The sequence below is a fragment of the Scyliorhinus torazame genome, chromosome 3 (assembly GCF_047496885.1).
Source record: "Scyliorhinus torazame isolate Kashiwa2021f chromosome 3, sScyTor2.1, whole genome shotgun sequence".
NCBI lineage: Eukaryota > Metazoa > Chordata > Chondrichthyes > Carcharhiniformes > Scyliorhinidae > Scyliorhinus > Scyliorhinus torazame.
Genome location: NC_092709.1, coordinates 49,884,767 through 49,910,919, shown reverse-complemented (window position 1 = coordinate 49,910,919; position 26,153 = coordinate 49,884,767). Strand labels below are relative to the sequence as shown.

General features: G+C 44.1%; 1 protein-coding gene across 5 annotated transcripts in view; it reads left to right on the top strand.

Annotated features, from left to right (window-relative positions):
* LOC140408447 (la-related protein 1B-like) overlaps positions 1-26,153 on the top strand; it is a 142,324-nt gene that overhangs the window by 107,626 nt on the left and 8,545 nt on the right. For 3 of the 5 annotated variants that reach the window (XM_072495659.1, XM_072495656.1, XM_072495657.1), the window contains exons 15-20: positions 4,290-4,498; positions 5,347-5,453; positions 8,621-8,781; positions 19,773-19,917; positions 24,328-24,437; positions 24,699-24,826. In XM_072495659.1, coding sequence (XP_072351760.1) covers positions 4,290-4,498; positions 5,347-5,453; positions 8,621-8,781; positions 19,773-19,917; positions 24,328-24,437; positions 24,699-24,826 — 860 coding nt within the window. Of the gene's footprint in view, positions 1-4,289; positions 4,499-5,346; positions 5,454-8,620; positions 8,782-19,772; positions 19,918-24,327; positions 24,438-24,698; positions 24,827-26,153 lie in introns of those variants that run through there. The other 2 variants (XM_072495658.1, XM_072495660.1) reach the window with 2 other exon arrangements.

The window sequence follows — 26,153 nt, the reverse complement described above, 5'->3', positions numbered from 1 at the left end:
TTAGGTGGGACCTCAGCACAGTGCTGCTGTGGAGGATTTACTTGGCAGAGAGCTGAGATCCTGAGAGAAGGTCAGGCTAAACTTAGAGACCACAAGTGAGTCGGAAGGCATAGAAGTTCGAAACCAAGGGAATTGGGACTTCCGATGGCAGCATGTAGGTGGAGGTCGCATATTAGGTGGTTTCTGATCGAGGCTTTGGTTTTTGGACTTTATTGCCTGGTTTCTGGGGTATGTTTTGAATGAGCTGGTGCAGGAAGATATAACGAAGGTGGGAGATGTCAAAGACCCAGAAGAAGGGAACTGGATAGAAGGGGGCAAGTGAATGTCTGCCGCTGAGTGAATTGGTGAGTCTGGCGGGAAGAAACATGGTGGAGGTTGGATCGCTGGGTGGGCCTGCTCCCCTCGCAGTGGAAACTCTGACCGAGGTGATGGCCGGGAAATTTGTGAGGTACTTCACACGCACATGGAGGGTGCGAGATAATGGCTGCAATGCAAGAGGGGGTGGAGGAGGTGGTAAAGGCATCAGTGTCCAGGACATTGGCCGAGGTACGGGAGCAAGGAGAGAAGTTGGAAGGGGTGGAGGAGGCCCTGTTGCAACACAGTGGCCAGTTCACCTCGATAGATGAGGAGCCGCGGAGGGTGGTGGAGGCTAACAAAGGGCTCAGCTAAGGTGGAGGACCTGAAGAACAGGTCAAGGCAGCAGAATCTACAGATTGTGGGCCTGCCTGAGGAGGTGGAGGGCCTGAGGCCAACGGAGTACTTTGCGAAGATGGTGGTAGAGCTGTTGTGGGAAGAACCCTCCCGATACAGATTGGACCGAGCACATCGGTCGCTCAGGCCGAAGCCGAAAGCAAATCAGCTACCAAGGGCAGTTCTAATTTGCTTCCATATGTTTCATGTGAAGGAGAAGATGGGCGAAGCAAAGTCGTGGGAAGGCGTTAGTATTCGAATATAGTCTTTATTGCCATTTTCAAAATTATGTACATTGCTGTTCGTTTTCAATTATTATATAGCGCAAAAATCTTTTGTCTTGTCTTGTGCTTCTCTATTTACAAATTGTTGCCGTCTAGTTCAGCGTGTGTCCCCTAGTCGGGCTGGGGGGGGGGTCTCCTTGTTTTCGCTCTTTCTTCCCCCCCCCCCCCCCTTCCTTTTCTCCCTCCGTCGGCTTCAGCCGTGTCCTTTTTGTGGGGTGTGGAGCATGTGTTCTCTCACTTTGCCCCTCTTAGGCTCTCTGCCTCCTTCCCCTCCCCCCGTGTTGTGCGTACCTGACGTTCCTCCTTGTCTTTCTTTTTCCTTTCTAATCCCTCCGGTTTCCCCCTCTATTGGCTGTTGTTGGCCTCAAACAGGTTTTGGAACAGGCCAATAAATTGCCCCCATGCAGTAAGGAAGCCTTCATCCGACCCGCGTATGGCATATTTGATCTTCTCCAGGTGGAAAAATTCCGAAAGGTCAGCTAGCCAGTCTGCAGGTGTGAGTGGTGCTGCTGATGGAGTTGGCCCTGCTCAGTGCTTCGTTCCAGAGTCCCCACCACACTTCTGTCCCCAGTTCGTCCTCCCATTTCCGCCTGGTCTCGTTCAGTGGTGTTCGGGCTCTGTCCAGTAGCTGTCCATATATTTTCCCACAGAGTCCCCCTTCCTTACTGCCCATGTTCATCAGGTCCTCTAATGGTGTGGTCTCCGGGTCCAGGTGTATCCTACTGTCTCTTTGTGGAGGAAGTGTTTTATTTGTAAGTGCCTCATTTCTTGTCCTGTCGGCAATTCCCATTCCTCAGTCAGTTCGTTCAGCGTTGCTAGTCTATGTCCTATGTAGAAGTCTCCAACTGTCAGCGTTCCCCCGTCCTGTCTCCCATTTTTTAAAAGTTGTGTCTAAGAATGGCTGGCGGGAATCTGTGGTTAGTGCAAATGGGGAACATCTGGGTCAGCCCGACAGCCGCCTGATGTTCATAGTGAGTTGCCTACCCTTGACAAAGCCCATTTGGTCTTCAGCGACCGTCTCTGGTACACAGTTCTCCAGCCTTTTAGCCAGGACCTTTTGTGAGTATTTTTGCATCACATTTGGCAGCGAAATGGGTCTATATGACCACATTCCGTCGGGTCTGTGTCTTTTTAGGATATCAATGAAATTGTGCCTGCACTAGCGTAAGAGGAAAAGTGCCCCTTGCCAGTGAGTCTGCGAACATGTCTCTTGGGTGTGAGGCCAGGGCCGGTCCACATTTTTTATAGAAGTCCGCAGGGAACCCATCCGGTCCTGGTGCCTTCCCCGCCTGCATGGAGCTGATGCCCCCCCACCATCTGTCCTCCACCACAACTGGCATTTCCAATACGTCGAGGAACCGTTGGGGGGCTCGGAGGTAGACCGTCCTCGATAGGTTTTGAATGCCCGTTTTACCTCTTTTTGTTCTGCTACCAGTCTGCCTCTGCTATATTTTACCTGCGTTATTTCCCTCATGGCTGCCTGCTTTCTCAGCCTGTGAGCCAGTAGGCGGCCAGCCTTTTCTCCGTGTTCGTAAAAGGTCCCCCGTGGTACACTGCTTTCCTGGTGGATAGCAGGGTAAAGCCCATTTGTAGCTTTTTCCTCTCCAGCTGCTCTACGGTCGGGGCCTCTGAGTACTTTCTGTCGACCTCCAGGATGAAGTCGATCAGTTGTTGCCTGACCTCCCTCTCTTCCCTATCTCTCTGCACCTTGTAGGCTATAATTTTCCCTCTTTTGTTTTTAAATTTAGAGTACCCAATTTTTTTTTTCCAATTAAGGGGCAATTTAGCGTGCCCAATCCACCTAACCTGCACATCTATGGGTTGTGGGGTGAAACCCACGCAGACACTGGTAGAACGTGCAAACTCCGCGCAGACGGTGACCCAGGGCCGAGATTCGAACCCGGGTCCTCAGTGCCGCAGTCTCAGTGCTTAACCACTGTTCCGCATGCCGCCTATAATATCCCCTCTGATCACAGCCTTCAGTGCCTCCCAGAACGTGGAGAGTGAAACCTCCCCGTTCTGGTTGTTACTCATGTAGTCGCCTTATGGCCTGTAATGTTTTCTGGCAGAAGGCCTTGTTGGCCAGGAGGTCCGTGTCCGGCCTCCATGTGGGGCACTGGGCATGGCCCGTCTCCAACCTCACATTCACGTAGTGTGGAGCGTGGTCGGATGTGACTATCGTGGAATATTCCGCTCCTATAATTCCTGGAAGCACTGATTTCCCCACTGCAAAGAAGTTGCTGCGGGTGCATACCTTGTGGTTCACAGCTCCAGGGTCCCAGGTTCAATTCCCGCTTGGGTCACTGCCTGTGCGGAGTCTGCACGTTCTCCCCATGTCTGTGTGGGTTTCCTCCGGGTGCTCCGGTTTCCTCCCACAGTCCAAAGGTGTGCAGGTTAGGTGGATTGACCATGCTAAATTACCCTTTGTGTCCAAGAATGTTGGGTGGGGTTGCTGGGTTACGAGGATAGGGTGGGGGTGTGGGCTTAAGTGGGGTGCTCTTTCCAAGGGCCGGTGTAGACTCGATGGGCCAAAAGGCCTCCTTCTGCACTGTAAATTCTATGAAATTGCATAGAGCCAGCATGGACACATTAGGCCAAATGCTTTAATTTTTCTATGATTGTTTGATTAATCTCCATTTTAATTTCTCCACTCTAAATAGAACATTCTAAATTTCTCTAGTGTTCCCCACAATTGGTCCTTTATTGGTTATTCTAATAAACATTCTTTGTACTTTCACCAAAGCCATGGCATCCTTTAAACTATGGTGCTCCAGAAGAGGCCTAACCTGTGATTTAGCATAATTCCCTTACTTTCCTACTTTGTGTACCTGTTTACATTGCTAGGGATCCTGTGTTTCTTCATTACCTTTCTCAAATTTTCTTGTCACTGTCAAAAATTGACAATGCAAATCAAGCATAGACAGGCTTCAATCAATCCTATTGGCAACTGATGCTTGTCACATGGTTTCTTGTTACCCTTACACCCTCTATTTTACAAAAAGTAGAATCTAAATGACCGTAAGATATTGTTTACTGCTTCAGGGTGTTGAAGCATGGGCATACTATAATCTTAAAAAACAAAAAGAGAATCTAATTAATGCTTGTAACTTTGCCTGCATGCGTGCCATCCTCCATGTCCTTTAATATATTGTTCAAATACCATTTTTGAAGTCTCTAGCTGAAATGTTATTAAAAGAGAAGAGCAGAATCTGAATTCTAGCAAAGGCTAAATTACTTCTATACTGTAGAGCCGTGGGTACTATTTAAAACAAAACATTTTGTTTACAGAATTTTTTAATTACTTGTGTCTTACAGATTATGCTGAAGAGTTAGCCAACAAGCTGTTTGGTGTTGCTGAGGCCCCACCATCTAACCTAGCCCGTTCTTTGCCTACAACTGTACCAGAATCTCCAGTCTGTCCAGCCAGAACCCCAAGGACTCCACGTACACCAAGGCTACAGGATCCGAATAAAACACCACGGTTCTATCCTGTTGTCAAAGAAGGACGGCCCTTAGACGTTGAGGTATTAATAAATGTTTATTTTTAAGAGAAATAGGATGATGTGTAAAGATCATTATTTGGCTGAGTTTTGAATGCACTTCAACCACACTGGTGCCATGTCACAATTCATGAGAACTTGTGCTTTGCAGGATATGCATTAGTTTAGTGCTCGTTTGAAATTTTAAAATGATCATTATTAGTCCAGTCTTATTGCCTATTGGATGATTTTTTTTAAAAAAGCATAAATGTAAAGTTTTGGTCAGATTTTCCTGTAGATGCTAATCTATCTATTATTGCTCAGGAGTATGGAATGGTTTAAGGCTGGTTATGTTGTATCTTGATTTGGATGCTATCCTTTAACTTTGGCCATTTTATTCCCCTTGTGTCTTTCTTCTGTCTCATTTTTCCCCTCTATCTTAAGTCACCTATAATATGATGTAATTTGTGGCTTCCTGCAGTTATTTGCAGTTAGAAAGTGAGTTAACTTTCTAGGAAATTCAGAAGATCATTCTCATTCAATTAGTGATTTGAACATTTCCATAAAATGAAAAATTTAAAACCTGAATTAGCAATGCTAAGCCAGTTAATATTTTCAGGCTGTTTTATTATCTATGAATTTATGCAGTAAACTCAGAAGAAATTTAAAGCAATATTTATTTCACATTACCATCATAGTCATTTTATACAGTACTAGTTTTGCTGTACATCCCTATTTAACCTCATAATCTCTTTACCTCAAGCCCTTTCTGACCTCACAGTAACTTGGCCCAAATACATGATGTGAATGTGTGCACTGAGGGTAAAGTTAATTTACTGAGGCAGAAGCCAAGTTATTGGTAGTTTATAACTCCATGGTGATTGTTATTGCAGACACCAAGGAAAAGAAAAACGAGGCATAGTTCAAATCCACCACTTGAGTGTCATATTGGCTGGGTTATGGACTCAAAAGAACACAGACCAAGAACATCATCTGTTAGGTGAATACCTTTGTTTATAGCATTTGTTAATTACCTGACTACATTATTTTTATTTATAAAATGTAGAAACTCAATGCAATTATAAATAAATATTGTAATACTTGCATCATTATACTAATTTTAGAAAAATGCTTAGTTGATATATATCAAATGTATATATGTCCATTCATCTGCCACAAAAATAGAAAATACAACCATTTGTGCAATAATTATAATCTTGACTGTTATGGTATGATCAGTAAACTGCCTATGTTCACTTGACTCTTCATTTAAAATATCTTTATTAATGTATTAAATTTCAGGAGGTTCTATCATTTGGTGTTTATACTGAGTTCATAAACATTCTGTTGTTATGCAACAAGAAAATATTACTGATGAGTAAAAAATGTGCAATTCACATTTATGAAGATTTATTTAACACAATGGGTATTACTATTTGATAATGATAGGAAATGGTTAGGAACTCTAGCCTATGTGAAAAATCTCACCCTCCGGTGAAACAGTAATTGAAGTTTGGAAGATCAACATCTAACTTGCAACTGCTTTAAATGCCATTCTAAATTAACAAAAACTCCCTGAGCAGAAGGAAACCTCAGCAGTACTATTCCAAATTTACTCTGCAGCAGCAGTGCTGTTACTTGCACGTGACTAGTTTCATGAGAGTTGAAAACGTTAGTCTGGGGTTCCAAGTTATGTATCCCTGACCACTTTTGAGACATTTGCTTTAAGGTGAATTGGACATTCTGAATTCTCCCTCCAGTGTACCCGAACAGGTGCTGGAGTGTGGCGACTAGAGAATTTTGATAGTTTCTTCATTGCAGTGTTAATGAGTTTCTTCATTGCAGTGTTAATGTAAGCCTACTTGTGACACTAATAAAGATTATTATTATTATAGATTTTATATCTCAACTGCTTTGCTCAGCAATGTAGAAAAGTGATTAATGGACCTTTCTTTGAGACTGGAGTTTATTAAAATGCTGCAATTCAATTTAAATTAATTGTTTGCCTATTTCATAGCACCCAAATTATGCTGCTCTTCAGTTGACCCTAAACCTTAAAAATACTTTTGCTGCCATTGACACCAACACACAGCCGCAGTTCTACACCCATACAGGGAGAATATGAAAGCAATGGCAGCAGATGAAATAGAACAGGATCAGACATACCCATAGGCCCGGTCAAAGGGCAACACAAGGTATAAATATCCGGAGTTTCCACTTTGGGCATGATAAGAGCACAAATTACACTCAATTATGCAAGTTGTGAGAAATGTTTTTCCCTTTGGGTTTCTAGTTTGCATTTGCTATAAACCAGTGTAATTAGTGCTTAGAATATAATTTTAATTTTCAAAAATTGCAGTAAAATAACTCCTTGATATATTTAAGTGGTAACCTGGTGTAACTAATGAGAATTAATTTATAACAAATTCTTGATTCCGGGGTCGTTCCTTTTGACTGGAAAAGTATGCACATATAGGAAAGGGGAGAGGCACATAATTGAATTATAGATCAGTTAATTTAACATCTGTTTACCGAGCAATTATTAGTCTATGATGAAGGATAGGGTTAGCTGACGAGAGTGGACCGGAGCATAAACTTGTACGGGATACATCATGACTGATGAATTGATCATTTTGAAGAGTTAGCTGATAGTGGACAGGGGAGAGCTTTGGATGTCATTTATGTGGACTCTCAGAAGGTATCAAAAGCCCCTCGTAAGAGACAGTTAACTAGCATTGAAGCTCATGGAATTGAAGGCCAATTGTTGACCTTTTTAGGAAGTTGAATGAGCCGATTTAACAAAATAGATAATGGGCAAGATATGATTTGTGAGAGTGTCCAACAAGGATCTTTGTTTAGCACCCTTGTCTAAGCACTACTTATTAACAGCTTGGATAGTGCGATAGAAAGCCACATGTTTGGGATTGTTGATGACACAAAAATGGGCAGCATTATAAGAGATGTATTTAGAATTTAGTATTGATCAAGAGAATGTAGCAAATGGACTTCATTGTCAGTAAATGTGAGGCCATCAATTTGTAAGTAAGAAAGATAGAACAGGGAACTTTGTAAATAATGAAAGGTTAGAAACAGTGGAAGTTTGAAAAGATGCGGGGGTAGCAGTGGCCAGGAAAGTGGATCATGAAAATATCGAACAAGTATTGAAAATAAGCAAAAGGGCTTAGTTGCTGGACTTGATATCGAGAGAAATAGATGTTAACGGGCTAGAAGTTATGCTCCAATTATGTAAAGCCTGGATAGGTCACATCTGGAGTATTGTGAGCAGTTCTGGAATGGAACACAGTGATAGAAGTTTTCAAAATATAAAGGGAATCAAATGAGATAGTTGAGAGAATGTATTTCCACTGATTGGCTCTTCTACACATTCCAGGTGATAGCTCTTCTACACACTCCAGGTGATAGAAGTTAACTCTTCCACAATAGGCAGCTGTTGCTTGATCAATGGTTCATTTCAAATCTGAGGTTGATAGATTTTTGTTAACCAATGTTATTAACGGGTATGGGGCAAATAAGGATGCATAGAGTTGGTTGTGGATCCCCCATGAATTCATTGAAAGCCAGACAGGCTTGAGGTGTTAAATGACCTACTTTGATTCCTATGTTCCTAAAATCTAAATTTTTAACCAATATCTAGTCCACCACCTATGATTAAGCTAATTTTTAATATCTGAATTTTAAAAAACTATTCAAAATCATTTACAAATTAGTGATCCCTTTCTTGATAAATATAAAAACTGTTTAAAGACTTTTAAACTATCTCTTGGTGGCATTCTGCCTTTTTGTTAAGAGTTTAATTTTAAGCCTCAATGAAGGCCTGTAAATGGCTGCAATTAGTGGAAACCCTTGGGGATCAATTTGATCTGGGTTTGTGGGTGAGATCAACTTCCGGGTAAAAATGTTTTTAAGCTGGTGCACAAGATGGTATTGAATGTATTTGCACATAAACTCTGTGCTGCTGCATGCTGGTTTGGATGGTCTCTGGAAAATCTTGCTGAGAAAACTAGCACAATCTAACAAAACTCCTGCCTGTAAAGTGGTGAAAATACAGACCAGCTTCAGCATTGGATTCACAAGAAATATGATGAGACAATGTACTGAGGAAAATTAAATTAAATTCCTAGCTTTTCCCTTTTTTGTATTGTTTAGTAGTTCAAATGCCAGCCCTTCAGAAGGTACGCCATTTGTTGGAAGTTATGGCTGTACACCAAACTCTCTACCCAAGTTCCAACATCCTTCCCATGAGCTTTTAAGAGAAAATGGCTTCACCCAACAAGTTTACCACAAATATCGTCGGAGGTGTTTAAATGGTGAGCCTGTTTCCGTATTTTGTTTAAGTGGAGGTAGATAGTCTGAATACAGTGTGCGTAAAGGATATTCAGGATCTACTTTGCTGTGTGCAATGTTTTTCATTTCTCAATATCTTTGCAGCTATCTTAATATTTTCCAATGTATAACTGCAGAAAGGAAAATAATTAAATCTGGCAAATTGTCACAAAATGGGTATTTTTTGAGTGGTGTAGCAAGGAATGATAAATGCCGCTGATGATCTTGGCACCTGCATTTTAATCCAGGAAGGACTCATTTTCTTGGTTTAAGGCTCTGTGCTAAATTCGTAGTAGTTGTGACTAGGTTGCAGACAACTGAGAATAGATTGGCAGCCTCCCACATACCATAAAAGATGTTGATGTGCAAATTGTTGGAGCAGTTGACAAATCCCTGGGTCCTGATGGACTTCATCCTAGGGCCTTAAAAGAAGTAGCTAGTGAGATACTTGATGCATTGATTTTAATTTTCCAAAATTCTCTACACCTGGGGATTGTTCCATTAGATTGGAAAATGGCAAATGTGGCTCCTTTATTCAAAAAGATGGACAGAAAGCCGGGAATTACAGGCCAGTATCTACCCAAGGGAAAATGTTAGAAGATATTATTAAAGATGTTTAGAGTACTTTTGGAGGGGGGAGGCCACAAGATAATCGGGCAGAATGAACATGGTTGTGTGAGAGGGCAATCATGTTTAACCAATTTATTGGAGCTCTTTGAAAGAAGTACCATGTGTTGTGAATAAAGGGGACCGGTGGATGCACTATTCTTAAATTTCCAGAAGGCATTAATAAGGTGCTTCATCAAATGTTATTGGGGGGGGGGGGGGGGGGCTCCTGGTGTAGGGGGTAACCTATTGATGTGAACAGAATATTAACAGGCAGCAGAGAGTTGGCATAAAAATGGACCTTTATGGCAGGATTTAACAAGTGGTGTGCCGCAGGGATCAGTACTGGGGCCTCGACTTTTTACAATTTGTATAAATGACTAGGATAAAGGGATCAAAGGTATGGTCAATAAATTTGCTGACGGAACCGGTGGTGGTCATGATGTGAGTGGGCGCACATTTGGTAGCTCCCGCTTGCGGCTGTGGTTTTGGACTTTTTCCCCGGCTAACGGGAGGACATGTTGATGGAAAAAGGGGCAGTGGTGGCAGAAGGGTGTGTTCCACCGGTGAATGGATTCGTGGACCAGGAATGGTTTTAAGCGAAAGGAGCCGTTAGAGCAAAAAACTGAGCCTGGGACACCGAGGAAGATGGCAGAGGTATGGGACCAACACTAAAGTCTTAGTGATCTATGGAGCAGCTGGTGGACTTCTTGAATGAGCACCCCAGACTGGGTGGAGGGGATGAGGCATTTTTTGGAGGAGCTGGAGTTCCCAAGTGAGGAGAAGGACCTGGTGGAGGGATTGGGAGGCCCATATTGAGGTGGTGGAGAGTATGGGGGCAATGCAGGCGGGGAAGGCCGCAGGCCCGAACTGGTTTCCAGTGGAATTTTACAAATCGTTTTCAGGGAACCTGGGGCCCCTATTGGTAAGGGTGTTTAATGAGACGGGGGGGGGGGGGGGGAGAAGAGAGAGAGACATTTATTAACTAACTTCAGGCGGCTGTTGAATGTTATAATGATGCCCCCCAGAGGGGCAAAGTGTGGAGTGGTGGTCACCATAGATGCAGTGAGGGCCTTCGACCAGGTGGAGTGGAACTATTTGTGGGAGGTGCTGGGGCAGTTTGGGTTTGGGAAAGGGTTTGTGGATTGGGTCCAGCTGTTGTTCCGGGCACCGGTAGCGAGTGTGCGAATGAACCGGGGGTGAGTTTGGAATATTTCAGACTGCATCGCGGGACGAGGCAGGGATGTCCACTCTCCCCATTGCTCTTTGCCTTGGCTATAGAGCCATTGGCAATGGCATTGAGAACGTCAAGAGACTGGCAGGGGATAGCATGGAGGGAGGTGCGTGGAGCACAGGGTTTCGCTATACGCAGATGACTTGCTGCTTTATATTTCAAACCCATTGGAAGGTAATGGGGGGATTATGTGTATCTTGGAGGAATTTGGCCAGTTCTCGGGTACAAATTGAATATGGGGGAGCGAGGTCTTTCCAATTCAAGCGAGGGGTCAGGAGAAGAGGCTGGGGAGTTGCCATTTAGGATGGGGGGGGGTAACTTTAGATATCTGGGTATTCGGGTGGTGTGGGGGGGTGAGCAGCTGCATAAGCTGAATTTGGCTTGGTTGGTGGAACAGATGAAGGGGTATTTTAGGAGATGGGATGTGCTGTCACTGGCAGGACGGGTGCAGTTGGTGAAGATGACGGTTATCCCAAGGCTCTTGTTTGTGTTTCAGAATCTCCCGATCTTCATTCCTCCCATTTTTCAGGAGGGTGAATGCGCTAATTTTGGCGTTTGTTTGGGCAGGTAAAGCCCCGTGGGTGAAGAAGGTGCTGCTGGAGCGGGGTCGAGGTGGGGGCGGATTAGCTCTTCCAAATTTAATTAACTACTATTGGGTGGCAAATATAGCCATGTTAGGTCGTCGGGGAGGGGTCGGTATGGGAGCGGATGGAGGCAGCCTCTTGTAAAGACACGTGTTTGGGGCATTGTTGACAGCGCCTTTGCCATTCTCACCGGCCAGGTACTCCACAAGCCTGATGGTGGTGGTGGTGGGTGTGGGGACAGTGGTGGCAACGCCTGAGGCTGGCGGGAGCCTCCCGGTTTGGACACCGAACTGTGTGAATCACCAGTTTGTTCCAGTGGGGGCTGGATGGGGGGTTTTGGGCGTAGCAATGGGCGGTGATTGAGTGGTCTGGCGATCTATTTGTAGAGGGCAGCTTTCCGAGATTGGAGGAGTTGGTGGAGGAATTTGAGTTGCCTGCCGGGAATGGGTTCCTTTATTTGCAGGTGAGGGATTTTGTCCGGAAGCAGCTACCATCCTTCCCTCACCTGCCGCGCCAGGGCTGCACGACAACGTGGTGTCAAGAACAGGGGTAGGGGAGGGTGAAGTTTCAGAAATTTACAAGGAGTTGATGGATTGGGAGGGAGCCCCCATAGGGGTAGTGAAGTGCAAGTGAGAGGAAGAGTTGGGGAGGGAGTGGGAGGCTGGGCTGTGAGAGGAGGCTCTGAGGAGGGTGAGCATGTTTGTCGTGCGCTCGGCCTAGCCTTATTAAGTTTAAGGTGGTCCACAGGGCGCACAGGATGGTGGTCAGGATGAGCAAGTTTTTTGAAGGGGTGGAAGATAGGTGTGGCCATTGTGCGCGTAGGCCCCGCGAATCATGTCAATATGTTTTGGGCTTGTCCGAAGCTTGGGTGATTCTGGCAGAGGTTTGCCGACATTATGCCGGAGGTCTTGAGGGTGAAGGTGCTCCCGAGTCCAGAAGTGGCGATCTTTGGAGTGTCAGAAGACCCTGGAGTCCAGGGGTTGAGAGAGGCCGATGCCTTGGCCTTTGCCTCCTGGTAGCCCGGAGATGGATCTTATTAGAATGGAGGATCAGGGGTGTGGGTGAGTGACCTGGCAGAGTTTCTCAAGCTGGAAAAGATAAAGTTTGCCTTGAGAGGGTCTGTGGAGGGGTTTGCCCGGCGATGGCAGCCAGTCATAGACTTCTTTGAGAACAGTTAATATGTCAGTGGGGGGGGGGGGGATTAAATGGGGAGTGAGGGGCGGGATGGTGGGGTGTTTGGTATTTTGTTATTTGCAGCCCTGTTGGCTTGTTTTATTTTGTCACTGTGTTTGATGTGTAAATATATATAAATGTCTCAATAAAATATATTTTAAAAAATAAATTTGCTGATTAGCACTGCTGCCTCATGCCGCCGAGGACCCGGGTTCGTTCGATCCCGACCCTGGGTCACCGTCTGTGTGGAGTTTTGCACATTCTCCCCATGTCTGCGTGGGTCTCACCTCCACAACGCAAAACGATGTGCAGGGTAGGTGAATTGGTCATGCTAAATTGCCCTTTAATTGGGGGAAAAAAAGAATTGGGTACTCCAAATTTATTTTTTAAAATAAATAACTAAATTTGCAGATGATACAAAGATAGATAGGAAAGTAATTTGTGAAGAGAACATAAGGATGCTGTGAAACTTCTTATTTCAAAAAGGGAGAGAGACAAAGAGATATAGATATGTTAAGTGAGTGGGCAAAGATCTGACAAATGGAGTTTAATATGGGAAAATGGGAAATTGTCCATTTTGGCAGGAAGAATTTAAAGAAGCATGCTATCTAAATAGTGAGAGATTGCAGAGCTCAGGTGCCTGGGGATCTGGGTGTCTGAGTGCATGGATCACAAAAGGTTGGTATGCAAGTACAGACAATGATTGTTTATTGCGAGGGGAATTGAATACAAAAGTAGGGATGTTATCCTCCTGTTATACAGGGTATTAGTGCAAATCACGTCTGGAATACTGCATACAATATTGGTCTTTTTTTTTGAGAAAGGATGTAAATACGCTGGAAGAATTTGGGGGGCGGTGGCGTATGGTATTGGCACTGGACTAGTAATCCAGAGACCCAGGATAATCTGGGTTTGAATCCCACCACTGCAGGTGGTGGAATATAAACTCAATAAAATATCTGGAATTCGGGTGGCACGGTGGTGCAATGCTTCTTCAGGACCCAGGTTTGATTTTCCCACCCCGGGTCACTGGATGTGTGGAGTTTACACATTCTTCCCGTGTTCTGCATCGGTCTCACACCCACAACCCAAAGATGTGAGGGTTAGGTGGATTGACCATGCTAAATTGATCCTTAATTGGGCGGGGCGAAAAAGAATTGTGTACTCTAAATTTTTTTTTTTTTAAAGAAAATATCTGGAATTAAATCTAATGATCCCATGAAACCATTATCGATTGTTGTAAAAACCCATCTGGTTCACTATGCAGGGGCTTTTTAGCACACTGGGCTAAATCGCTGGCTTTGAAAGCAGACCAAGGCAGGCCAGAAGCACGGTTCAATTCCCGTAACAGTCTCCCCGAACAGGTGCCAGAATGTGGCGACTAGGGGCTTTTCACAGTAACTTCATTTGAAGTCTACTTGTGACAAGCGATTTTCATTTCATTTCATTTCACTATGGAATTCTGCCATCCTTACTTGCTTGACTCTTAAATTCCCTCTGAAATGGCCATTCCATTGTATTCAACCACTACAAAAACACACAGGAATGAAATCGGGCGGATCAGCCGCCATTGACCTAGACATCAGAAACAACAGCAGCAAACCCAGCCCTGTCAACCCTGCGAAGTCTCCCTTACTAACATCAGGGTTTGTGCCAAAGTTGGCAGAGCTGTCTCTCACAGACTAGTCAAGCGACCGCCTGACATTTTTTATAAGGTATGGTTCTGTGAGAATGATGTCCCAGACACCACTAACACCATTCCTGGGTATGTCCAGACTAGCGGAGGTTGCGGCACAGTATACAGTCGAGAGGGAGTTGTCCTGGGAGTCCTCAACATCAACTAATAAGAAGAAGAATCTTTATTGTCACAAGTAGGCTTACACTAACACTGCAATGAAGTTACTGTGAAAAGTCCCTAGTAGCCACATTCCAGCGCCTGTTCGGGTACACAGAGGAAGAATTCAGAATGTCCAAATTACCTAACATCACGTCTTTCGGGACTAGTGGGAGGAAACCGGAGCACCCGGAGAAACCTACGTAGACACAGGCTAACACTATTCTACCGTGCTGCCGAACTCTGGATCCCATGCAGTCTTAATGGCTTCAAGTTCAACATGAGCAAGGAAACCTGCTGCTGATTGCCATGTACCTTCCACCATCAGCTGATGAATCGATACTCTTCCATGTTGAACATCACTTGGAGGAAGTGCTACGGGTGGCAAGGATGCAGAATATACTCTGGGTGGGAGACTTCGATGTCCATCATCAAGAATGGCTTGGTAACCACCACAGACCGAGCTGGCCGGATCCTAAAGGACATGGCTGCTAGACTGGGGCTGCTGTAGGTTGTGAGGGGACCAACAAGAGGGAAAAACAAACTTGACCTCATCCTCATCAATCTGCCTGCTGCAGATGCATCTGTCCATGACGCTTTCGGTAGAAGTGACCACCGCAGTCTTTGTGAAGACAAAGTCCCACCTTCACATTGAGGATACCCTCCATCGTATTGTATGGCACTACCACCATGCTAAATGGGATAGACTTTGAACCGGGCAGCACGGTAGCATAGTGGTTAGCATAATTGCTTCACAGCTCCAGGATCCCAGGTTCTATTCCCAGTTTGGGTCACTGTCTGTGCAGAGTCTGCACGTTCTGCCCGTGTGTGCGTGGGTTTCCTCCGGGTGCTCCGGTTTCCTCCCACAGTCCAAAGACGTGCAGGTTAGGTGGATTGGCCATGCTAAATAGCCTTTAGTGTCCAAAATTGCCCACCGTGTTGGGTGTGGTTACTGGGTTATGGGGGTAGGGTGGAGGTGTGGGCTTGGGTATGGTGCTCTTTCCAAGAGCTGGTGCAGACCCGATGGGCCGAATGGCCTTCTGCACTGTAAATTCCATGATAATCTATGAACAGATCTAACAACTCAAGTCTGGGCATCCATGAGGCGCTGTGGGTCATCAGTAGCAGCAGAATTGTACTCTACCGTTAACCTGTAACCTTAAGGCCTGGCATATCTCCGATTTTATCATTATCACGAAGCCAGGGAATGACCCCTGGTTCAATGAAGAGTGCAGGACACCCAAGTATATCCAAAAATGAGTGTTCACCTGGTGAAGCCACAACACAGGACTACTTGTGTGCCAAACAGCATAAGTAACAAGTAATAGACTGAGCTAAGCGATTCATAAGAACATAAGAACTAGAAGCAGGAGTAGGCCATCTGGCCCCTCGAGCCTGCTCCACCATTCAATGAGATCATGGCTGATCTTTTGTGGACTCAGCTCCACTTTCCGGCCCGAACACCATAGCCCTTAATCCCTTTATTCTTCAAAAAACTATCTATCTTTATCTTAAAAACATTTAATGAAGGAGCCTCCACTGCTTCACTGGGCAAGGAATTCCATAGATTCACGACCCTTTGGGTGAAGAAGTTCCTCCTAAACTCAGTCCTAAATTTACTTCCCCTTATTTTGAGGCTATGCCCCCTAGTTCTGCTTTCACCCACCAGTGGAAACAACCTGCCCGCTTCTATCCTATCTATTCCCTTCATAATTTTATATGTTTCTATAAGATCCCCCCTCATCCTTCTAAATTCCTTCTAAATTCCAACGAGTACAGTCCCAGTCTACTCAACCTCTCCTCGTAATCCAACCCCTTCAGCTCTGGGATTAACCTAGTGAATCTCCTCTGCACACCCTCCAGTGGCAGTACGTCCTTTCTCAAGTAAGGAGACCAAAACTGAACACAATACTCCAGGTGTGGCCTCACTAACATCTTATACAATTGCAGCATAGCCTCCCTAGTCTTAAACTCCATCCCTCTCACAATGAAGGACAAAATTCCATTTGCCTTCTTAATCACCTGTTGCACCTGTAAAACAACTTTTTGCGACTCATGCACTAGCACACCCAGGTCTCTGCACAGCAGCATGTTTTAATATTTTATCATTTAAATAATAATCCCTTTTGCTGTTATTCCTACCAAAATGGATAACCTCACATTTGTCAACATTGTATTCCATCTGCCAGACCCTAGCCCATTCACTTACCTAACAAATTCGACAACAAATGCGTCAGATCTAAGCTCTGCGTCCTGTCACATGTAGAATGGTGGTGGACAATTTAACAACTCGCTGGAGGTGGAGGCTCCACAAATACCTCATCCTCAATGATGGTGGAGCCCAGCATATCTGTGCAAAAGACGAGGCTGAAGCATTCGCACCTATCTTCAGCCAGAAGTGCCAAGTGGATAATTTATCTCTGTCACCTCTGGAAGTCCTCAACATCACATGTCAGTCTTCAGCCAATACCATTCACTCCGTGTTATCAAAAAATTGCTGAACACTGGATACTGCAAAAGCTTTTTTTTTTTTGGCAACATTTTTTCAATATAAATTTAGAGTACCTAATTCATTTTTTCCAATTAAGGGGCAATTTAGCGTGTTCAATCCACCTACTTTGCACATCTTTGGGTTGTGGGGGCGAAACCCACGTAAATACAGGGAGAATGTGCAAACTCCACACAGACAGTGACCCATAGCCGGGATCGAACCTGGGACCTCGGCGCCGTTAGACTGCAGTGCGACCACTGCGCCACCGTGCTGCCCTGATACTGCAAAAGCTATGAGACATGACAATATTCCACCAATAGTATTGAAGACTTGTGCTCCAGAACACGCCACACCCCTAGTCAAGCTGTTCTAGTACGGCTACAATACTGGCATCTACCCGGCAATATGGAAAATTGTCCAGGTGTCCTGTTCACCAGAAACAGGACAAATCCAACCCAACCAATTACTACCCTATCAGTCTACACTCCCATGTTTGAGTTTATAAGGATGAGGGGGCTCTTATTGAAACTTACAGGTTACTGAGAGGCCTAGATAGAGTAAAGATGGAGAGGATATTTTCACTAGTAGGGAAAACTAGAACCTGGGGTCACAGCCTCAGATTGACGGGACGAACCTTTAGAACTAAGATGCGGCGGAATTTCTTCAGCCAGTAGGACTCATTGCCGCAGGAGGCTGTGGAGACCAAATCACTGAGTGTCTTTAAGACAGAGATAGATAGGTTCTTGATTAATAAGAGGACATGGGGTTATGGGGAGAAGGCGGGAGAATGGGGATGAAAACCTATCAGCCATGATTGAATGGCAGAGCAGACTCCATGGACGGATAGCGACGAGGACTGTCAGGATACAGCAGGATTTAGATCGTTTTGAGACTTGGGCGGAGAGATGGCAGATGGAATTTAATCCGGACAAATGTGAGGTAATGCATTTTGGAAGGTCTAATGCAGGTAGGGAATATACAGTGAATGGTAGAACCCTCAAAAGAGTATTGAAAGTCAGGGAGGTCTAGGTGTACAGGTCCACAGGTCACTGAAAGGGGCAACACAGGTGGAGAAGGTAGTCCAGAAGGCATACGGCATGCTTGCCTTCATTGGCTGGGGCATTGAGTATAAGAATTGGCAAGTCATGTTGCAGCTGTATAGAACCTTAGTTAGGCCACACTTGGAGTATAGTGTTCAATTCTGGTCGCCACACTACCAGAAGGATGTGGAGGCTTTAGAGAGGGTGCAGGATTTACCAGGATGTTGCCTGGTATGGAGGGCATTAGCTATGAGGAGCGGTTGTATAAACTCGGTTTGTTCTCACTGGAACGACAGAGGTTGAGGGGCGACCTGACAGAGGTCTACAAAATTATGAGGGGCATAGACAGAGTGGATAGTCAGAGGCTTTTCCCCGGGGTAGAGGGGTCAATTACTAGGGGGCATAGGTTTAAGTTGCGAGGGGCAAGGTTTAGAGGAGATGTCCGAGGCAAGTTTTTTTTACACCGAGGGTAGTGGGTGCCTGGAACACGCTGCCGGAGGAGTGGTGGAAGCAGGGGCGATAGGGACATTTAAGGGGCATCTTGACAAATACGTGAATAGGATGGGAATAGAGGGATACGGACCCACTAAGTGTAGACTATTTTAGTTTAGACGGGCAGCATGGTCGGCACAGGCTTGGAGAGCTGAAGAGCCTGTTCCTGTGCTGTACTCTGTTCTTTGTTTATGTGTACCATCAACCCGATGCCCTATAGGAACTTCCCAATGCTCCTTAGGCAGCTCCTTCCAAACCCATGACCAATGCTGCCTAGAAGGACAAGAGAAGCAGGTACCTGGGCACCCCACTGCCTGGAAGCTCCCCTCCAAATCACACATCACCCCGACTTGAAAATATAACACCGTTCCTTCACTGTCGCTGGGCAAAGTCCTGGAACTTGCATTGTGGGTGTACCTGCACCTTCGGCACTGCAACGGTTCAAGAAGGTAACTCCCCAACACCTTCTGGTGGGCAACTAGGGATGGGCAATGAATGCTGCCCTAACCAGCAATGCCCAGATCCTGTTTTTTAAAAAAAAAAATTTTTTTTAATGTTTTTTAAAGGGCTCGACTAATACTTGGAATGGGAGAGTTGCCTTATAAGAAATGGATGGATTGGTTAGGCTTGTCTCTGCTGGTGTTTGGAAGAGTAAGAAGACTTGATTGAAGAGTAGTTGTGGAAAGGATGTTTCCTCTTGTGGGAGAACCTAGATCGAGGAATCACCAATTCAAGGTAGATGAGAGAAACTAGTTTCTGTGTCATGAGTCTTTGTATTCTCTTCCTCAAAAGCGTCTTGAAGTTTTTTAAGGCAGAGGTAAGGGGATTCTTGAGCAAAGTGGTGAAAGGTGGTAGGTTGGAATGTGGGTTGAGATTACAATTAGATCAGCTATGGCCTTATTGAATGCAGAGCCTTTGACCTAGTCCTGTTCCTAATTCATTTGTTCAAAATATTCACAGATGGGTCAGATTTGTAGTAATGATGATCAATATCATTACCAGCTTATGCAATTTAACTACTGAATATAGGCAGTGTCAAAGAAGATAAAGCAGCTGGGAAACCTATAAATGTGGATGACTGTAACCTGATTTGTTTACTGGCTATAATCCTAAACCTCAAAACTGCATTATATGAGCCAATTTATTTTAAACTTGTACTGTACTTTACTCCATTTAAAATCAGATTACCGGGTGGCACGGTGGCAAAGTGGTGAGTACTGCTGCCTCAAAGCGCCAAGGACCCAGATTAGATCCGGGCCCCGGATCACTGTCCGTGTGGAGTTTGCACATCCTCCCCGTGTCTGCATGGGTCTCGCCCCCACAACCCAAAGATGTGTAGGGTCGGTGGAAGGCCATGCTAAATTGCCCTTTCATTGGAAAAATTCATATTACCAAGGAAATCTGCACTGTTTGAATCATGACAGTTCTGGTTCTAGCATCTGTTTTCCAGGCTCTTTCAATCTCACTTTAAAAGGATATTTGGAATGCAACAGATTTCATTGCATAATCTTCACTTTTCAGAGAGGAAGAGGTTAGGAATTGGGCAATCCCAGGAAATGAACACTCTGTTCCGGTTTTGGTCCTTCTTCCTCAGAGATCACTTCAACAGGAAGATGTATGAAGAATTTAAACAACTGTCTCTTGAGGATGCAAAAGACAATTACAGGTATAATAATCAGTAACTTAACAGTTCAAGGTGAAAAAATAACAGATAGAACAAGAATCTGTAATTGCTGATACTGATCCAATGAAAGATTTTGGTCCTCATAACAAAAACATGCATTTCTATGATACAATGTAATGAAACATTCCAAGGCATATCATTGGGGCTTCATAAAACAGAATGACATTGTAATATGTTATTAGAATAGTTACCCAGAAGCCTGCTCAAAATGACCTTTTAAGGAGGAATATGAAGTGGGGAGAGGATGAAGAAATTGGTATCTGAAGGATGCTTAATTTCTTTAGTAAATTAGTAACTGTTAACAAATAAATAACGAGAGACAGACATCAGAGAAAGCAGTGGCATTGTGGTATTGTCACTGGACTAGTAATTCAGAGACCCAGGACAATGGTCTGGAGACCAGGGTTCGAATCCCATCATGGGATTTGAATTCAATAGAAATCTGGAATTAAAAGTCGAAACGTTGACGATGAAACAATTGTCGATTGTTGTAAAAACGCATCTGGTTCATTTGTGTCCTTTAAGGACATCACCTAAATGTGATTCCAGATCCATAGCAATGTTGACTCTTAAAATGCCCTCTGAAATGGCCTAGCAAGCCATCCAAGCAATTAGGAGTGGGCAATAAATGTTGGCCCGGCCAGCAACACCCATATCCCATAAATGAATAGAAGAGGTGGTGTGCTGTGAAAATTTTGACAGACAGCTGGAGTACAAGCTGCGAACAGGAGAATTACTTGAACACTTGTTCCAGGAGGCAGTCCTTTAGAGTTTCAGTGATCGTGATGGCTAGTCAAGTTTAGTGAGCCTCTGCTTTGACTTTAACAAGCAGATACAATGTACTCATCACTTCTGTGGACGAAGACAAGAACTGCAAGGTAACTGATCAAAGCACCACGCTGCCAAAAGCCACTCGTGGAGAGTGTTTAAAGGAATGTGATAGTGATAGGAGACCGTAGAGTCAGTGGACTGTGCTGCTGAGGTTGGGAGTTCTGAAGCTAGTGTTGCTTATTTGGTATCCAGGTTAGAGACATGTCTTCATGACTGTGGAAGAACTTGGTGTGAGGAGCTAATCCAGTTCTGGTTCATATAAAAACTATGAATGATCTACGAGAGTTTGAGAAGTTAGAATCCAAATTAAAAGACTGGTGGTGATTAACCTGAGGATCACCACACCAGTGTGAGGGGCAAGGTTGAGAAGGCGCCGAGGACCTGAGTTCAATCCTGTCCCCAGGTCACTGTCCATGTGGAGTTTGCACATTCTCCCCGTGTCTGCATGGGTCTCACCCCCACAACCCAAAGAGATGTGCAGGGTAGGTGGATTGGCCAAGCTAAATTGCCACTTAATTGGGAAAAAAAGAATTGGATACTCTAAATTTATTTTATTTTTTAAAAAGAGAAGGCGGGCTTTCATGAATAACCTCAGCCAGTACAGGAATTGGACTTGCGCTGTTGTGACCCTCTGTATCACAAACCAGCTGTCCAACCAACTGAGCTAAACCGGCTGCCTAATGCCCTAAAGATTAGTGTGGGAAGAAAGTTTAGTCCATGGGATACTGACATCAATACTGGGGAAAAGAAAGGTTTTCTGTTGGGATGAGCACCACATAAACCTGTCTTGAGATCCGTGTAAGGGATGTGGATAGGACTTTGAACTAAAAGAGGTGGGGGATTCAGGTGAAGGAAGATTTTTAAATCTAAGGAGATGACGTTTGGTTACAAGGTCTCCAATGTTGGTGAGTAAACATTGCAGGAAATGCAACATTTTGAAAAGACAGGTGAAGGAAGGGGAGGAGCCCTGAGAGTAAAGGATCTTGGCTCAGAAGAACAAGTAGAATCAATATGGGTGGAGATTAGGAAAAACAAGGTTCAGAAACCATTTGTGAGAATATTTTGTAGGCCCCCTGTTGGACAGAGCATTAAGTTAGAAATAATTGAAGCTTGTACAAGGCAGTGTAATAATTGTAGGGTCTTTAATCATCTTACCAGACTGGACCAATCGAATTGGTAAGGATGGTCTAACGTGAATTTGCAGAATGCTTTTGTGACAGTTTTAGAAAACTCTGGTGGAACCAATTAAGGATAAAGTTAGGGTGTTATGACAACCTGGGCTAGTCGCGGTCATCTTCTGTTGCCTTCCATAACTTTAGTAGTTTCCGATTTCCTGGATTCTTTCTTCACCATGGATGTCCAATCTTCCTACACCTCCATCCCCTACCAGGGCAGTTTGAGGGCTCCCTGCTTCTTTCTTAAATGGAGGCCCTATCAGTTTGAATCTATCGATTACCACTGTCCTAGACCTAGCTGAACATATTCTAACATTGGACAATTTACCTTTTTAACTTCCCTCACTTCCTGAGAACTAAAGGTGTCTGTAAACATACAAGCTATGTCTGTCCTTTTGTCCAGAATGTGCCAGTTCTTGCTTTTGCAGCTCCTCTTCAACTTCGCTTTCAATTTGTTTCCTTTACATGATCCATCTCTGAATTTCCCTTCTTTGACTTTCCTATCTCCATTTATAGCGATCAGGCTATGAACAAATGCTCGTTATAAGCACATGACTCCCACAGCTACCTCTTTCTCGTGCCTTGCTTTCTGTAAGGGACTCCATTCAATTCTTCCAATTTCTCCTTCCCAATGCAATCGACCTTCCACACCAGCGCCTCTGATATCTCTTCCTTTTTCCTCAATCAAGGTTTCCCCCTCCCTATGGTTGAGCAGGGCCTACGACCATGCCTGACCCATTTACACACTTCTGCTCTCACCCATTTCCCTACATTGCATTCTCAAATAATTGAACGAACTGCCTCACTAGTGTGACATCCATACAACTAAACCGTGCTCTTTTGAAGTGAGGATGGACGGTTTTGGCTCCATTCTTCAAGCATCTGAAGGTGTGGGTCCTCTGAACCACGCCCCATTAACACCACTTTTTTTTTTTACTTTTCTGGTATGTTGCTGTTTTCACGTGATCTTAACTGGGGGAATTAATTGCTAACCATCTTGTCAAAGACAAAGCGGTCATCTACTTGAAAGGTTGAACCTCGATATGCAAAGCTCTTTCTTGGCTTACTAGATCTGTTTTTTTGTATGGTGTATCTTGGAAATTTTGCTGCTTTTACACCAAATAGCTTAAGTTAGCAGTTTTGCTAAGAATTGTTGTGTTTGTGCTGGTTTCTTGTGTTTTACTGCTGCTCTGAACAAATAATGGAAAACAAACTATGAAATATTACCTGACTGCCACTGACCTAGATAGCCCTCCCATGGGATGATGGCATTACCTGTCAACGTTGACCTTTCAAAGAATTATCATATTGTTTGTTTAATCTTATTATGTGCAAATTGGCTGCTTTAGAGTGTCTACATTTTCAAAAGTGCCTTTATTTCCATTGTCTATAACGTGCTTTGGCACACCTGAGGTCTGCCTGTCTTGCTGGAAAATGATGATGCACCAGGCCATGTGATTTTGAAGTCTATGTAGAAAATTAATTAGTAATGCATGGTGGCACAGTGGTTGTCACTGCTGCCTCACAGCGCCAGGGACCCGAGTTAGAATCTGACCTTGGGTGACTGAGTGGAGTTTGCACATTCTCCCCTTGACTGCGTGGGTGTCCTCCGGGTGCTCCAGTTTCCCCCCCACAGTCCAAAGGTGTATGTAGGTTAGGTGGATTGATAATGATCAATACATGGGGTTGCAGAGATATGGCAGGGGAGTGTGCCTAGGTGGGGTGTACTTTCGGAGGGTCAGTGTGGACTCAATGGGCCATATGACCATCTTCTGCACTGCAGGGATTTATAGAGAAACATGTATTATCTTTTCCTTCGGTGTAATTCAAGAGAATGATACTAAAGCAAGTTAATTTTCTGGGTAAAATCTGAATAGGTATCTAGAAATGGTTACTGTTGAAGAATCAAAGCAAGTTGCATGCATTTATAACAGACTCTCATGTTGCAAAAGAAATGCCGAGGTTACTAACTGCTGGCTTACTGAATTCCACCAGAAAAAATATTGTTTCGGGTAGCAAGTCTCTGCTAATTGTACATTTGGAGCTTTCCAGCCTACAGTTCAGACTTGAAGGTGACAACATCACTATCAGGAAATTGTGGTAGTGCTGAGTAATTTGTTTTGTCCTATTTTCTTTTACTCTGTCCCCACAACTTTTATTTAATAGGCCCTCACTAGATCAAGTGCATGTTAAACTTAATTGTATTGTGTGTAGTTGCATATGTGGTTCATACAAGTCTGACACTAAACTGTTACTACCGGAATGAATGTAGAGACTTGAGGTATACAGCTTTACTGTTTAAATTTTAACGTTTTCTTTCCATTTGCATTGCGTTTAGAATATTTGACTTTTTTCCTTAATTTTTCCACATTATGTTTGTTTACAGATATGGGTTGGAGTGCCTTTTTAGGTTTTACAGTTATGGATTAGAGAGACGATTTCGTCATGACATATTCAAGGACTTCCAAGAGGAAACTGTCAAAGACTATGAAGCAGGTAATCTTCATTCCTAAGCACTAAAATACCAGCTAGTTGTTTGGAATTCTGTATGAGATTAAGGGTCTGTAATTACAACACGGAAGAATGATTACTTTTAGAAATGATTGCATGTGTGCACGGCAGCTGGAATGGAAGATACATTGATGGCATATATAGAATTATTCAACCTTCAGATTCTAAACTGTTGTAAAGAAATCATGTATTAAAAAATGGGTTATTTTAGATTTAAAGTACTGACTTTATGTGCCTTCATTTCAGGGCAACTCTATGGTTTGGAAAAGTTCTGGGCTTTTCTCAAGTACACTCAAACCAGGAATTTGCCAATTGATCCCAAACTGCAAGAATACCTTAGCAAGTTCAAGCGTCTTGAGGACTTCAGAGTTGATGTGAGTATATTTTGCATTTTGTTCTCCATTCACAACAGAAGAGGATTCCTTCAGTTACTTGGAAATGGTTCAAGAAGTTTACCTGGATTTGTAATTAGCTCATTTATTCATCATTCACACAGCTTGTATACACAAGTAATAGTTATAGTCATTGAATTGGGAAGGGGTTGAATTGCCTACGAACATTTATTTTTATGGGAGTGTTTACTCATTTTGATTGTGATCTTACTCCCCTCCTACGATATACAAGACCATGGCATATGGCACTGAAGCATTCAAATAGGTAGGCTGCGAACGTTCCAAGCCAGAAATGTACCCAGCACCATATCGGTTTGGTATTAAAAGGTTGCCTTAACATCCACACCTGAAACGGGCATTGTACCTTTGCATGTGCAAATAGTGTTAAACCAATTACCTACTTTACCAAATTGGTTTGCCCTGAATGTTGCCGATGTGCATGTAGCCAAAACAGCAGATTTTAAAGGAGCCACCGCCAAATAGGCAAGTCTTTAAAAAGGACAGCTTAATGTGTGGAGCCAGGCACGATACAGAGTGTTCCCCTTGTTTCCACATTAATGCTACTTGCTGTTGTCGACTGCTACTTTACCATTTAAACTGATTGCTGGTTCAGTCTCCCTCTTGGCTCTCCCAAGGCTTATGAGGGCCAATGCCAGCAAAGTCGCGGCCTAAAGTTCAGACCAGTTTTGCCAGTCTGATTCAAGATAGACAATTGAATATTAATAAGTCATTTTTAGGTAGCTTATTAAGTTTGTTAAGAAGCAATGGTTTAGATATGATTCATTAATTAATTAGACCGAAGGATTTTGCAACCCAGGGCGGCACAGTAGCACAGTGGTTAGCACTGTTGTTTCACAGCTCCAGGGTCCCAGGTTCGATTCCGGGTTGCGTCACTGTGTGGAGTCTGCACGTTCTCCCCCTGTCTGCGTGGGTTTCCTCCAGGTCCTCCGGTTTCCTCCCACAGTCCAAAGATGTGGAGGTTAGGCCTTGCTAAATTGCCCTTAGTGTCCAGAAAGGTGAGGTGGGGTTACGAGAATGGGGCGGAGGCGTGGGCTTAAGTAGGGTGCTCTTTCTAAGGGCCGGTGCAGACTCGATGGGCCAAGTGACCTCCTTCTGCATTGTAAATCCTATGACCGTTGTGATCCCAGAGGACGAAAAGACATTTGGCACAGAGTGCTGATCTCAGTAGCTTGTGATAGCAGCATTGTGCCCTCCAGTCAGTGTCCAGAAACTCTTCCCGTGATCTTTCTCTTCCATTTGAAGCAGGTGGCTGCCTGTTGAGCATTACAACCTCCCAGGACTACCCCCA